Source organism: Megascapheus bottae, chromosome 11 (assembly GCF_031878675.1).
Source record: "Megascapheus bottae isolate mThoBot1 chromosome 11, mThoBot2.hap1, whole genome shotgun sequence".
NCBI lineage: Eukaryota > Metazoa > Chordata > Mammalia > Rodentia > Geomyidae > Megascapheus > Megascapheus bottae.
In genome coordinates, this window is record NC_143519.1 from 555,846 (window position 1) to 570,896 (window position 15,051).

Consider the following 15,051-nt stretch of genomic DNA (forward strand, 5'->3'; position numbering starts at 1 on the left):
CTCTGTCCCAGCGCCACAGCTGGGGGCTGAAACTGGTTTGAAGTCTGTGAACAACGTGGCTTCAGACCATCTCGAGGCGCCCACAGCCCACACACCAAGTGGTCACGGAAGAACATAGAAGAAGATGGAAGACCACAAGGGAGGAAGGCAGAAGTGAGGCCCGGAGGGTCCCCCCCTCACCCCGGCCCTCTTCCCAAGTGGGACCGAGACCCTACGGCCATGCATTGCGCCTTCATTTCAAAGACTATTAAAAATGAAATGAGAATAAGCTCTGGCTATTACGGGTGACTCAACTTACATGAAAAAAAAAAACGTAAAAATATAGACCAATGCAAAACTACCGCTCTAGAGGTTCAAGAAGAAGGTAGAAGTAGGAAGTGACCACAAATCTTTCCTCTGGTGCAGGAGGCACCCCAGTCTCACCCACAAGGGCTCGTGGGGAGCCCAGGCCTTGTGCTCTGCGCACTTTGCTGCACTAGCAGGCAACACAACAGTCTTCAACACTCTCTTCAACAGCAGCTGGCAGGTGACTGCCCGAGACACATTCTCCAAAACCTCTGATTCATAAACAAGGTTTAAGAACCATTTGCAACATGCAAGCTGATACACACCCACATTTTACAAAGCCTGAAACACAGAATTACTAAGTCCTCCCAACACAGCTCAAATTAAATCACTAATTTGGTTTTCATAGTTAAAGATGCACCACTGTACTATCTTTATTCAGCCCATTAATAGGACAATAAAAGTAGAATTGGTGCTGGTAGGTCATTCCTATAACCTCCGCCACTCCGAAGGCATTCAAAGGCAGCCTGGGCAGGAAGATCCACAAGACTCTTATCTCGTGCTAGAGTCAGCTGTGAGCAGAAAAAAAGCCCCAGCACTAGCATGAGAAAAAGAGGAAGGGGATGGGGGGGAGCAGAATTCTTGCTGTAATTAAAGTCTATTCACCAAGCTAAATGCTGCTATAAAATAGAGTATTCACATCAACCTACAGAAATGATAGAGCAGAACAGAAACTGAAGTTTAGCTTTTATCAAAATGGCCTTAGTTGGCACCAAGTGCAACAGAGCACTGCAGTATGACGTGTGCCGCCCCCACGACCCAGAGCTAGCTTCCGTCACGTCTGACTGCAGGGCCGGCTAGCAGACTCCCTCTCACTAGGGAGAAGCCCTGCTCTCCCCATAGCCACTCCCATCTAAACCTCAAAACACTTGGACGTGCTGAAGTTGGTGCGTGCTGATGAGAGGGAGCGCAGGCTCCTGTGGGGCTCCTCGTCAGTGATGCAGAAAGGTAAGGAACTGGCGGTCCCCCATCTGCCCCAGCATCTCTGGCACGTCTGCGTTCCCTCCCCTCCCACCTCCGTCTTCCCCTCCTCATCTGTGTCCTGAACCCCCAGCTCTCCAGGCAATGGATATGGACGAAGGCCAGGGTGGCTGCATGGCCTGGGCACTTCAGTGTCCTCTGCTGGGCTCAGACCTGCGACTGCATGGACACCAGAGGCCGTGGGTGGGAAGCTGGCTCACCCCCTCCCCACACCCACTCAAGTCACTTTCTGGTGCTCAGGGCCATGTCCAGGTCATCTACTGCTGTACAGTGTCCCCCTCGGAGCGGGGTCAGGGAACCCAAAGCGCCCAGGCAGCACAGTGGAGCAGCTGCCACCCCACACACCCGTCCTCACCCTGTCACTTACCACCTGCTGTGTGATGTTGACATTGGACTGCCCGAAGGTTTTTGGCAAGAGCTGCTTTCCGAGTGTGTTCACTGTGGATGGGTGCACAGCCACCAGAGACACTACACCTGCAACACAAGGGCACAGTAAGGGCCCCATACTTTCCAGGAAGAAGGTGCCTCAGTGAGCCCTCTGAACTCCTATAGCTTCTCCAGGCAGTAGCAGATGTCCTCTGCTCTCCTCTCACCACCGGCCTCCAGGCTCGTCCCCCTGAGAACTCTTCCAGTCACAAGGCAAGACAGGATGCCACTCTGGGCACCAGTGGCTCACACCTATCACCCCAGCTACTCGGAATGCTGAGATCTGAGAGGGGAAGTTTAAAGTCAGCCTTGGCAGACAAAACTGAAACTCTATCTCCAATTCATTAGCAAAACAGAGGAGAAAAAAAAAAAAAAGAATTGAAAGTATGACTCAAATGGTAGAATGCACGTAAAAAACACCAGTGTAGGCACAAAGCCTTGTCTAAGCTCCATACAAACAAGTCTGTGCGTGTGCGTGTGTGCATGTGTGTGGTGCATGTGTGTGTGTCCATGTGTGTGTGTGTGTGTGTGTGGAGAGGGGGGAAGAAGAGGGGGAGGAAGAAGGGGAGGAAAGGAGAGGGAGAGAGGGTATGAGAGTATTTCCACTTCTGTTTTAGCCTGACGACATAAAGGGGATACTTAACATGTTCCCTAACATCAGGAGTGCCACAGAATCTTTATGAAGGAGCTTGACTGAGTTAGAAAATGAACTCACCTTCTGAGGAAAGGGCGGGAGGGTCCACCCTAGGATTCTGCCACACTATACCACTCATACTTGACCACATGCTGGAATCAAAGTCAGCACATAATATATATCTACATGATAGACAGGTATCTATCATGTCATTCACTATTCAGAATAGACCCAGAATTACAGAATCAGACCCAGGTTCCCATCAAGTGGGCAAATGGATAGAGAAAAATGTGTATGCAACACAATGGAGTATTACTCAACCATAAGGAATGAAATTATGTCACTTACAGAAAAGTAGATAAAGCTAGAGATCATTGTGTTAGATAAAACAAGACAGAATGAGAAGACAAATATAGCATGTTTTGCTCATATGTGGAGTGGGGGAAAAGGAGAGGAGAGAACATGAAAATGGAAGGCAGACTGTTAGGAGAGAAGAAGGGGACCCAAGGAGGAGCTGGAGGGAAAGACAATGGTTAATGATCAAAATATGGTGCAGGTGCAACTGAAAATGTCACCATGAAGCCTACTGTTGGCTCAATTAGGACATGCTAATGAAAGTCATTGTTTTGTCTGTGTAAGGCCTCTAACACATGAGGGGACATAGCAGGTGCTAAAAGGTTACTATTTAAAGCAGGTTCACAGGTCCGTCACCTCAGTTACTCAAGGGTCTGTATCTGTGGCAGGACCAGTGGAATCCACTAATTCAGAGCCCTGCGTGCAGCCATGTTGCCACACTGTGCATAAGTCCAGGTCCACCCTGCGTTACCTGCGCCCACCCCCTCCCTCTGCTCAGCCTTGAACGTCACCTGCGCCCACCCCTCTCCCTCTGCTCAGCCTTGAAGAGGCTGAATTCCCCACAGATCTAGATTGTTCTGCTCAGCACAACATCCTCGAGGTTCATTCACATCGAAGCAAACAGCAAAATTCATGCTTTTAAGACTGAAACACACACACACACACACACACACACCCTTCTCCTTGGCTGGTTTTCAACCTGTTCAGCCACTGGTAAACACTGGTGAAGCAGTGCTCCCTGGTTAGCCAGGGAGCCTTCTTGTCTACCTGGGGGACATCCGCATGCCTCCTTCAATGAACTACTTAAGGGGTTATTATTTTGCCCAGTATGTTAAGACACCTGATTTGCTAGAGATAGCCCTAGACTGACAGCTTTGGTTCCAGGGTTTACTTCACACAGCAGTCCTGATCCGTGCTCTGTGGGGCACAGCAGAGCTGTGCTGACCACTGCTGAGACACCCCAAGGACACTTCCTGGCTCCTTGGGCAACTCACTGAAGGTATACTGGGCAGTTTAACTTGGGACTCTCCTTCCCGAAGTTCCTGCCTCACTGCCGCAGAAAGGCCAGACAACGTACTCTGGTCCACATGTGTAGGGTCAGTGCATCAAGAGAAACGAGTACATATATGAGGTTGCATGGACCACACACAGGTCTTACCATATCACTGTTAGGAAACTTTCTTCCCCCTTCCTTTTGTCCCATTCTAAAACCAAGAACATGATGCTGAAGCAGAAGAAAAGTGCAGACACCTGGGGGTAGGGAAGACACCTTGTTCTATCAGCAAGGAGAGGAAGACCCAGGATGCAACAGTCACCAGCCACATCTGGGCAGAGACACCCAAACTCAGGAGCTAAACAGCTGAGAAGAGGAGAATCAGGCCATTCTCACCTGGCCAGCCAACAATAAGCAGGAAGCCAGGCTGCTGTATGACAGCCTAGAACAAGCAGGAAGCCAGGCTACAACAGTCCGGGATTAGCATGAAACCAAGTTTATTCCCTCTATAACAGCCTACAGAACATGATAGCCTAGAATAGGCAGGAAGCCAGACTGCTCTGACTACAACAGACCCGGACTTGCTGAAAACCGAGTTTGTCCTACTATAACTGCCTAGAACGAGCAGGAAGCCAGGCCACCTTCCATGACAGCCTAGAACGAGCAGGAAAGCCAGACTGCTGTGATGCTAACAGGACTAGGAGTGAACTGCGAGTTCATTCCCATTATTACAGCCTAGAACACCCAGGAAGCCAAGAAGCACCAACTGCAACAGCTTAGAACCAGCATGAGCTGGGAGCTAGGTCATTCACACTACAACAGCTGCAGGACTGGACGCCTGTGAGTTTTCTAGGAAAAGAAGGGTTACATTAATATACAAGTAAGACACAGGAGTTTTAGAAAGAAAAAAGGGAGCCAGGAGTGTGGCCTAGTCGTAGAGTGCTTGCCTAGCATGCATGAAGACCCAAGTTAGTTTCCTTGGTACCACATACATAGAAAAAGCCAGAAGTGGTGCTGAGGCTCAAGTGGTAGAGCTCTAGCCTTGAGAAAGCCCAAGGACAGTGATCAGGCCTTGAGTTGAAGCCCAAGGACTAGCAAATAAATAAATAAAATAGAAAGAAAAGGGAAAAAAAGTGGGGAGGAAGGGTAGCAAGGGTCATCATACAACCTTTAAAACCATGGTTGAGATCACTGGGCAGGTGAGTGAGGCCCACAGACACACTCAGTGCCAGGAAGGGAACAAAGCAGCACCAGTGGTCTTTGCCTCATGGGTCTGTGGAGTCTGTGAGTCTCAAGGATTGGGGTGATCAGTCTCCCTGAGCTGTCTGAGGAGGTTTTAGCCCCAGCGCCTTGCCTGCATGCCAGTTCAGGCTGCGCACTGCCCTCAAGGAGGAAGGAGGCTATTCCTCACACTATGCACGGCCCTGAACGAAGCCCAAGGTTTCAGCACTCACGTCTGCCCTGCAGTCCTAAGGCATTCCACCCCACACAGGGCTTTGGGATTGCACACTCACAAGCACGCACTGCAATGGCTAATCCTCTAGACCCGACTGGACAGGGGGCTGGAAACTGCCCTCTGAAGCAGCAGAAGAGGCGGTGACACAAGTGGCCGTGGCCACTTAGGGCTCTGTGTGGGCGAGGGGCCCAGTAGGACATAGAAGCCCAGTCTTACCCCTACTCTGCACCACTATCAAGGCGGCAGCTTGGCTATCATGCAGGTTTCTCCAGAGCCCAATTTGTCCTACTATTCCCCTGGTGAGTGAAGTCTGTTTCTGGCCCAAGGGCCTCAAAGTGAGCTGGCCACAGGTGCAGGGAGAAGGTACAGGGGTGACACCTCACTGGTTTTCAGTCCTCTCCCTGACTCTATTTCCTGGTCAGCTCCAATTTATTTTCCGAGATCTGACTCCGCCACGAAATACTGTGCACGTTCCCAGCTGTAGGGCCCTGACCCCTGCCCTGCCCACTGGGCACCCAGATGCCACAAAGCCCTGCTTCGGCGTTCAGAGGCTAGGCTGTGAACAAAGGGAGATGTTAATCTAACATCCCAAAACAGCATGAGTGTGCCAACTCCACAGCAGTTTCATGGCATGTGAGATGGCATGGACAGGTGCGGTCACCACCACCGGGCCTCAGGGACAGAACTGAGCTGTCCTAGAGTCACTTGGGAGCCGAACTGGACCCGAGTGGCCAACCACGAAAGTCACGGACCAGACACCCGGAACACGCAGAGAAGGGCAAGAAGTGGCCGGCCAGAACAACGGTCACAGACAGAGCAGGGTGACCGCAGGACAAATCACACCGCACCATGTCCTCATCCTGCAGATCAAGTCTATTCATCGTCCAACTCCCAACAAACCAAGCACAGGAAAGGAGGGCGGCCCGAGACCTAGGTGCACAGGGGGCTGGAGGGCCCGGCGCCTGAGGAAAGGACGCCACTCACCACCCCACCATCATTTCTGCTGCATCGCCTGGTGCTTGTCAGAACGTTACTGGAGGGTGAGCAACGTGGAATGTCCCAAACAGCTATGAATGCTGCCGAGCTCCGCTGACACAGAAACCCCCCAGGCCAACGCTGTGCCGGCAGCAAGCAGGAAGGGGCAGGCCAGCCTTGGCAGCAGGGGCTGATAGCATACCCCACAGAGCCACATGGAAACTGGCAGGGTCAAAGTCTGCAGGCAAGTCCTCTCCCAGCTGCCCCACTCTGGTCTCTAGGGAGGAGGCAGCGACAGCCCCTGGGGGGCTATCCAGGGAGGACACAGCAATGGCTAGAGCAGCATCTGGACCTGGTTCTAGGGGTGAAGGCACCGGGCTTCCAGATGCACAAACCACCAAGGGTGCAGCAGGCAGCCGTGGCCAAGGGACAAAGCGCCTCACCACTGGAGGAAAACAAGTGATGCTTATTTTTTAGTCCTGGTCTGGGGCTTGAACTTTGGGACTAAGCACTGTCCCCCAAGCTTATTTGCTCAAGGCTAGTGCTCTACCACTTGAGCCACAGCTCCATTTCTGGCTTCTTTTGGTAGTTAACTGGAGCCAAGAGTATTGCAGGCTTTCCTTCCCAGGGTGGCTTTGACCTGTCATCCTCAGATCTCAGCCTCCTCAGCCACCAGTGCCAGTTTTTTTCTTTTTGGTTACCCTTCTTTAAAAAAAAAAAATATGACAGAGGCAGGGACAGTGGTTCACGCCTGTACCCCTGGCTACTCAGGAGCCTGAGATCTGAGGATCAAGGTTCAAAGCCAGCCCGGGCACAAAAGGACCTGAGACTCTTATCCCCAATTAACCTCTAGAAAAGGGGAAGTAGGGCTTGGCTCAAGGGTAGGACGGTAGCCTAGAGCTGAAGAGCTCAGGGACACCGCCCAGGCTGAGTTCAAGCCCTATGACCCACCAAAAAAAAAAAAAAAAGACAGAAACGAGGAATAAGGGCTCGTCCTCAGAACCTGGCCCCTGAGCCTTGGCTCTGGATGAGTGCCTGTGAAGATCTGGACCAAGCAAGCAGATACACCTTGGTACAACACGAACTCGCAAGTCTCTCCCCCACACAACAAAAGCAAGCTGCACCCGGCAGTGTGCACCACAGAGTGCAGGAAACGCAGTGTGGACTGAGGCCGGGCCCTGTCTAGGAGATGGTTCATCTAAGGAAGTCCCCAGGCGAGTGTGACACTCACAGCTATGATGGCTGCCCTGTGGGGACTGAGATGAGAGGCACTGGAGGGCTCAACTTCTTACCCCCCTCTCCTCCCAGAGCCAGCCCTGGCCGGTGCCAGAGGCTCACACCTATAATCCTAGCTGCTCAGGAGGCTGAGCTCTGAGGCTGGTGGTTCAAAGCCACTTTCCTGGGCAGGAGCGTCTTGGGAGACTAGCCAGCTCACTTGGGGCTTACACCAAGTAGAAGTCCTTCATCAGATGCCAATCGTAGGACCCTGTAGAGCCACAGGGCGAGGCAACCGTTTTTAGATGAAAGTCCAAGTGACCCAACTTCTCTCCTTACTCTGTGTTTTCAGGCCTGTGCTTCTGCAAACAGAGCCTGTACCTTGGAAAGTAGACTCAGCAGAGCAACTGGAGGCAATGCAGGGCTGACCGCCCTGGGCTGGCTCCTGGTGAGCACGTCATCAATACACCCACTTCATACATTCATCAGCAGACTTACATTCCAAATCAGGGTCCCTTACCTTTCCCAGGACTAAGGTTCTGGTCTATGAAGACCTTTAGTTCTCCGTTGGCTTCAATTAGGCTGGCCTGCAGGGAGTAACAACAACAACAGTAAATACAGCATCTAGAGAGCCACACCACTAGCTGTTAACAAACCATCTGTGCAATCTTTAAGTAATGGCCCCAAAGGACAGGTTACTTGAAGGCCAGTGGCCTGACTGACCAGAAGGGACAGCCTTGGGGGCAGCCATGCCACAGGGCTCCCGATGACCTGCAGAACCCAGGTCACTGAGGAGAGAAAAGTGCTTGTGTGCAGGGCTCAGAAAAGGCAGCACATGACAGCCAAGACCATGCTAACTCATCACCCAGCCGTCACCTTTGGCCACCCCCTCCAGGAGATCCACACCAACCTTCTATTCTCTCCTTTAGCCAGCAAAAGCCCCAGTCCAGGCAGGGGCTGGGGCTGCAGCTGCCCTGCCCTTGAAGAACCCTCATCCCAAAGTCAAGCCTACGCAGGCACTGGCCTGAGGCAGGGAGAGGAGGCAGGGACGGGGCTTTCTACACCACTATGCAAGGTAAGTAAGCCAGGGGTGGCCAAATGTGATTCCACAGGGAAAATGCTGGTGACAGAGGGGAGTTAGAGAGGACATTTGGCTACATACCAGCCAAGACTCAGACCCTGGCCAGACCACTGGGCCCTGCAATTCCAACAGAGGAGCAGGCATTTCTTGGGAAAGAGTCACAACAGGATGATACGCAGCTGGGCCAGAAGACCATGTGGAAGGTGTCATCAAGAAGTGACATGAGGGCCGGGAGTTTGGCCTAGTGGTAGAGGGCTTGCCTAGCCTGCACGAAGACCCGGTTCGATTCCTCGGTACCACATACATAGAAAAAAGCCGTAAGTGGTGCTGAGGTTCAAGTGGTAGAGCTCTAGCCTTGAGAAAGTCCAAGGACAGTGCTCAGGCCCTGAGCTCAAGCCCAGGACTGGCAAAAAAAAAAAAAAAAAAAAAGAAGTGATATGACCATGAGCAAGCAAATGGCAGGCAAAGCCAGCTGAATAAAGTCGGATGGTTAATTCAGGTGTGCAAAGCCAAGAATTTAGACGAGTGGGAAAAGCAGATGGGTGCCCTAGGGAGTCAGGATGGGTGAGGTGGACACCAGTTTGAGAAGGCCAACAAGCTACGGCCAAGAACGAAGCCGCAAGGTGAATGGTGTAGGGGTTAGAATCAACGCCAGGTAAAGTCAAGAGGGAAACAAGGAGCCAAGAATGGTGGCATACACTTGCAAGCCCAGCTGTACAGAAGATATAGGTTTAAGAATTGTAGCCAGAGGCCAACCCAGGAAAAACGAAGATCCTAGCTAACGGACAGTGAAAGCAAGAAAGGTCTACTTGTGTTGCTTAAGATGGAAAGCAAGCACAAGGCTAAGTTCAAACTCAAACACTGAAAAGGAAATGGACGTGGGGCCATGGGTGTGGCCTGGTGGTAGAGTGCTCTCCTAGCATACACAAAGACCCAGGTTCAATTCCTCGGTACCCCAAATACAGAAAAGGCCAGAAGTGGCGCAGTGACTCAAGTGGTAGAGCACGAGCCTTGAGAAAGCCCAAGGACAGGTCCCAAGTCCAGGCCCCAGAACTGGCAGAGGCAGAGAGTAAGGCGGTGGGGGGCGGGGGGGGGGAGGAGGACAGGAAAGGACATTCAGGTTATCAGGCCCCAAGTCCTCTGTGTGCAAGCTGATGGTAGGGCCAAACGGTGATGTTAGGAAGGAAGGACTTCGAACACCAAGGCAGACTGGACAGCTAAGAGCCAAGGACTAGTTCCAGGTGTGTGAAGTTGTGTGGGACACCTAATGAGAAAGGCTGTGAATTCAAAGATTAGCAGGCATGGTGCACTGGAGGTATGCCCATGACACAGCCATTGCCTGAGTATGTTCAGGGGTTCCAGCTCCAAAACCACAAAAATAAACATAAATTTAAAAAAAAAAAAAGATTGCAGGTACAAGATATTTGGATCAGTAAGTCCAGCTTGGTAAGGCCAAAAGGAGAAGGAAGGAAGGAAGGAAAGAAGGAAGGAAGGAAGGAAGGGAGGGAGAGAGGGAGGGAGGGAGGGAGGGAGGGAAGAGAGAGAGAGAGAGAGAGAGAGAGAGAGAGAGAGAGAGAGAGAGAGAGAGAGAGAGAGAGAGAGAGAGAGAGAGAGAGAGAGAGAGAGATGGGTCATTGGTAAGGCCAAGAAGCAGGGCTAATCGGCAGGCCAGAGCCTATGCCGGGTTGGTAAGTCCTCAACAATGGCAGAACAATGTCTCCCCCATACATCCAGGGGACAAGGAAAGGCGTGAAGGCAATGGGGCACATACAGCCTGCTGCCCAGGGCTGAGGCAGGGGAGTTAAGAGCTGTAAGTGAAACAATGGAATATACCCGGGAGGTGAGGCCACACCGGTGAGGCTAGGCCAGGAGTTAGTGTTAAGGCCAGCAGAAGACCGTGAACTTCTGTTGGGATTTAAATCTTGTGGGCAAGGCCTTGAAAACAAAGTCAGAGAAACAGGCCAGGACACTGAGTGTCCCACAGGTGAAGCCAGGGGTATGAGGCAAGCACGTGGGCCTTGGTGGCTAAGGTCAAGACATCACGTCCAGGTGGGTTAGGAAGTTGTCCCAGGAAAGCCAGCTGGGTACAGCCAGGAGGCTAGGAAGGCCAGTAAGATCTGGCAGGAAATGGCGCGGGAGTAGCAAATAGGAGTTCAAAGCAAGTCTGTGTGTGAGGTCAGGAGGCAAGGCTGGAAGTGAGCACACACACCAGGCTGGCCAAAGAGGCAGCTGACTCCACTCCACACAAGCCAGGCCAGAAAGCTCCGTGGGTCAGTCAAGAGCCTGAGCCAGAGGGGAGCCGATGGCCTGGCCACGCGTCTGGGAGGGGATGGGGCTTCCACCTCAGCGTGTGGCATGCCGACCCTGCTGTCCACCGCAGGAACCCTGACTCACACAGGACCCCCCCCTCAGTGTCCTCTGGTCCCCACAGAGCATGAACACACCGCTCAACAGTCCCACCACACGCTCCACCAGAAGCCACGGCCCTGGCTTTCTATTTAGTGCTGGCAGTGGCCCAGGGCAAGAACAGAGTGAGAGAGAGGCAGAGCCATGACTATCAGAAAACTGCTCTTCTGTGGCTCACGGTGCAGAAAGGCATGTTTCCTCCCATTCTAGAGCCCTGCCTGGATGGACTGAGGCCCACCAGTGGGGAGACCACAGCACACATTCATGCTTAGGTCCCATTCTGGAGCCCTGCACGGTGGAACTCAGGCCTACCCCATGTGGAGACCACAGTGCTGGACTCAGCTTCTGACATGCAGTGACACGGGTTATGGTACAGCAGGAATGCAGATGGCTTCCTGCAGGAGAAACTCTCTGGCTCTCTGAGACAGACTGCCAGGAAGTTCCTCTGCTCCTGTCCTCTCTTGAGGTCACCCAGCTACAATGACCAAGTCTAGGATCCCAGCATCAACCCAGGCCACAGATCCTAAGTCCAGAGTCTGTGACCACAGGTACCGCACCACTGACTCAGACACCTCGCAGGTGCCAGCCTGTCCCTCTTCCTCATCTCTGTCACATGCTTCTGGCAGAGGTGCCCAGAAGTCCATCAGCCAAGAGTAGAAAGCAGGGTCCTTGTCAGAGTATGAGATAGGAAGGAGCCATGCTGTCTCTACAATCCTCAATTTGGTGCCATAAAAAGTCCAGGGTAACTGGGAAACAGACCAAGAAACAAGGGAGAAGAACGATGTGAAGCCAGACAACAGCCAGACCCAAGAGGACCTTCTCATCTATAGCTCAAGTTGCACCCATAAATAAGCCCTGTCTGTCCCTTAAAAGCTGGAGAGAAAATTCCTCTTTTCATTTGTGTTTTTTCAATGTATATCACCAAAAGAAATGAACACAGCAATTTGTTGGCATCTTAGAACCTAAGACCTTGGCATGCTAAACCTGACCTCAGGTCCAGGAGTCTGGCTAGAGACTCGATATTTACTTGTACCCTACAGGGTCTTTCCTCTTCAGCTCTCTCCAGAAATAGACACACAGACATGAAGCAGCCAGCACTAGGGTCTGGACAGTGACCTAGGCTTTTTGTCCTCGACCGCAGAACCTTCAGGAGCATCTCCAGTTCCACCATGTTCCCTCAATCAGCCAGCCGGGACAAACAAAATTATCTCCAGACGCTGCAAAATTGCCATTAGCTGAGAAGCACTGGTTTCAAGAAGTGATTTTCAGGCTCTACTGACTGTAAAACAGGTCTATTCTACAGAGCAAACAGATAAAACAAACGCCAGGCTTTATGCCACTCTACTACTTGTGCCACAGCTCCGTTTTCAGCTCTTTTTGGTGCTTCCGTGGAGATAAAATTCTTGTGGACTTTCTTGCCTAGGCTAACTCTGAGCAATAATCCTCAGATCTCAATCTCCTGAACAGCTGGGCTTACAGGCGTGAACCACGGGCGCCTGGCTCAGTCCTTTACCAGATCTAGCAGACAGGAAGCCCAGTGGCAGGCTTTGGTGGCAGTCAGCCTGCCAAGCTTACCCCATAGTGTCATGTCTTTCACAACACCACAAATGACAAAATCGCAAGGGAAATGCAAGCCTTCCTTTCCATAAAGGAAATCAGAGAACAAAACCACTAGAGGCCTCTTGTTCACAAATAATATGAAGAACAGTAATAGGAGATTTTCAACAAGCCAATACTGGGGCCAGAACTGACTCGTAACCCTGATGGCAGCTGCTTTCCCCTTATCATGTGTGGACACATAGCCCTGAGGCAGAGTGGCCCTCTCCTGATACCAAGCCTGCTAGAACCTTGATCTTGGGCTTACAGCCACAGGAATCCTGAGACATAGATTTCTGTGGCCTCAGTTTTGCTACAGTAACTCATTCTCACCTCCTGATACATCCTCCTCATACTTGCCTCCCTCACTAAACAGAACCCATAGTACAGAAGTTCTGGTACGCTAGGGAGACAGCAAATGTGCACCCTCATGGCCTTCCATGTCCTCAGGTTCTCTGAGAAGCCGAATCCGGACGTAAGAATGCTCAGGCAGCTCACAGTGAGAAAGATGATCATCACAGCCAGCAGAAGCCAAGCTCCGTATGGCAGAGCCCAGCCAGCTCCTGCTCCAGCCCTCGCCCACAGGCCATGGGATGTGAATGTGTGCTGCAAAGCCCAGCCTGAGCACCAAGGACGCCTCTTCCACAGCCCAAGGCAACTATGTCTCCAGGGCCACCGAGCACTTTGAAGGAACCTGTCCCTGGCAGCTCCACTCTAGGCCTTGGGAGAAGGTCTCCCCCGGGGAGAGCTCACTTCCTAGACCCACAGCTCCGTGAGGAGTGTGAGTGAGGAGGCAGAGGGCGTTCTAATGAGACTTCACTCTTGTCTGACAATGGTAAAGTACAACAAGAACCAAGGAAGAAAAAAAATGCACCAGTAGCTTCTATTCAGCACCCCTGTCACTGCACCACAATGCACAGCGGCCACTCCCTCCTAAGATGGGATGACAGCAGAGCAATCCAACGAGAGACAGCCTGGGCTTCTGTTCCTAGGGCAGAATGGCCAACAGCCCACCTCAATGACTGTCAACCATGAACCTCTCCAACTATGCCCAAGTGCCAATCCAGAGTCTGCAGTGACAGAGCAGCGCCTGGCATGCAGCTTCCAGGATCATACCTGCAAAGCCCATGCTGAAAAGTGCTGGCAGGTCAGGAGGAATCCTTGAAAGATGGCCCATCTACCCCAAGTGTCCCCGTCACTCAGGAGGGGCCACACAGTCTGCTGGACCCCTGTGCCCAGCTGGAACTGCAGGCAATGAGGCAAGGTCAAGACAAAGCTACACAACCAACATGGCTCTGAGTGGAGAACCCTCTGCTTCCTAGCACGGCCACCTTTGTGATTTTCTAATATGACAGCATTCTATAGGTTAGTATTGAGTAAACACCACAAAAACTGTGATCATATACTATAAACATTGCCCTGAAAATGGCAGGCACCAAGTCCACCACCCACACAAGTCTCCTCCTACATCACAGCTACAGTCTAAGCCTATGGGAACTTGACAAGCATTGCAACACCAACTGTGGGCTGGGAGTGTGGCCTAGTGGTAGAGTGCTTGCCTAGCAGGCACAAAGACCTGGGTTTGATTCTTTGGTACCACATACACAGAAAAAGCCAGAAGTGGTGCCATGGCCCAAGTGGTAGAGCTCTAGCCTTGGAAAAGCCCAAGCACAGTGCTCAGTCCATGAGTTCAAGCACCAGGAACGGCAGGAAAAAAACAAAAAACACCAATTGCTTAATTTATTGGACATGTTGCTGAAACTGCTACCAGGCTTGCTGTCAACATGCTGTGATTGTGGCTGCAGTCATGCCCTCTCGTTGGGAAGTATCAACTACATCAGAGGTTGAACATCTGGTCAACAGCAGGCAGGCTCCTGGCCACTGTCACCTCAACTTTCCCCAGAAAGACTGTATCCGAGTCTCCAACAGTTAGCTGGCTCTTCTCTCATCTCATGCACACTGTAAGCAGCAGCGATCCAGTAAGACCTTGTTCCCAGAGCACCTTACCACGCCATAATGCCCAACCCTACCAGAAATGAGAGCCAGGTACCTGCACGCTGCACCTGCCAGTGCTCACTGTGGCCAGGCGTCTCAACCTCCACAGGAGCCCCAGGAGAGGCCTGGTCACCACCATTCTTTCACAAAGGAATGATGATCAGGGTCACAGCTCTGCAGCGATGTTACTGATGCCCCTGCTCTCAGCTACCTCCCCCAGATTCAGCTACCTGTCCCCAAACAGCCAGGGTCCAGCCCTTCCGCTGAAAGAGGCAGCTGAGTTCACATCACAAGTCCCGAGTAGCAAGCTGGGCAAGCACTGACACCTTCCCATCCAATACCCTCTACCACTGTTCCCCACCCAGCCTGGACGACGTTTCCCCCAATTCCCAGTCCACAGCCTACTGACTCTTGATGGTCTGCTTTCCCCGGGCAGGAATCACAGTTCCTGGTTTGAAGACTGCTGAGAAAGGGCCTGCAGTCAGCTAAACAGGCCATGGTCAGGCCCAAGAGGGGCTGAGAAGGCTGCCAGCCAACACTCCAGGGTCAAGGGACACAGCTTACTGTATTCTTCTTAACCACCAGCTGGGTCC

General features: G+C 52.0%; 1 protein-coding gene across 2 annotated transcripts in view; it reads right to left on the reverse strand.

The window, feature by feature from the left end:
* The window catches only part of Tfdp1 (transcription factor Dp-1), a 45,278-nt gene that overhangs the window by 16,364 nt on the left and 13,863 nt on the right, over positions 1 to 15,051 (reverse strand). For both annotated transcript variants that reach the window (XM_090341846.1, XM_090341845.1), the window contains exons 3-4: positions 7,901 to 7,967; positions 1,694 to 1,800 (exon numbers count right to left, since the gene is read on the reverse strand). In XM_090341846.1, the coding sequence (XP_090197972.1) occupies positions 1,694 to 1,800; positions 7,901 to 7,967 (174 nt within the window). The remainder of the gene's footprint in view (positions 1 to 1,693; positions 1,801 to 7,900; positions 7,968 to 15,051) is intronic.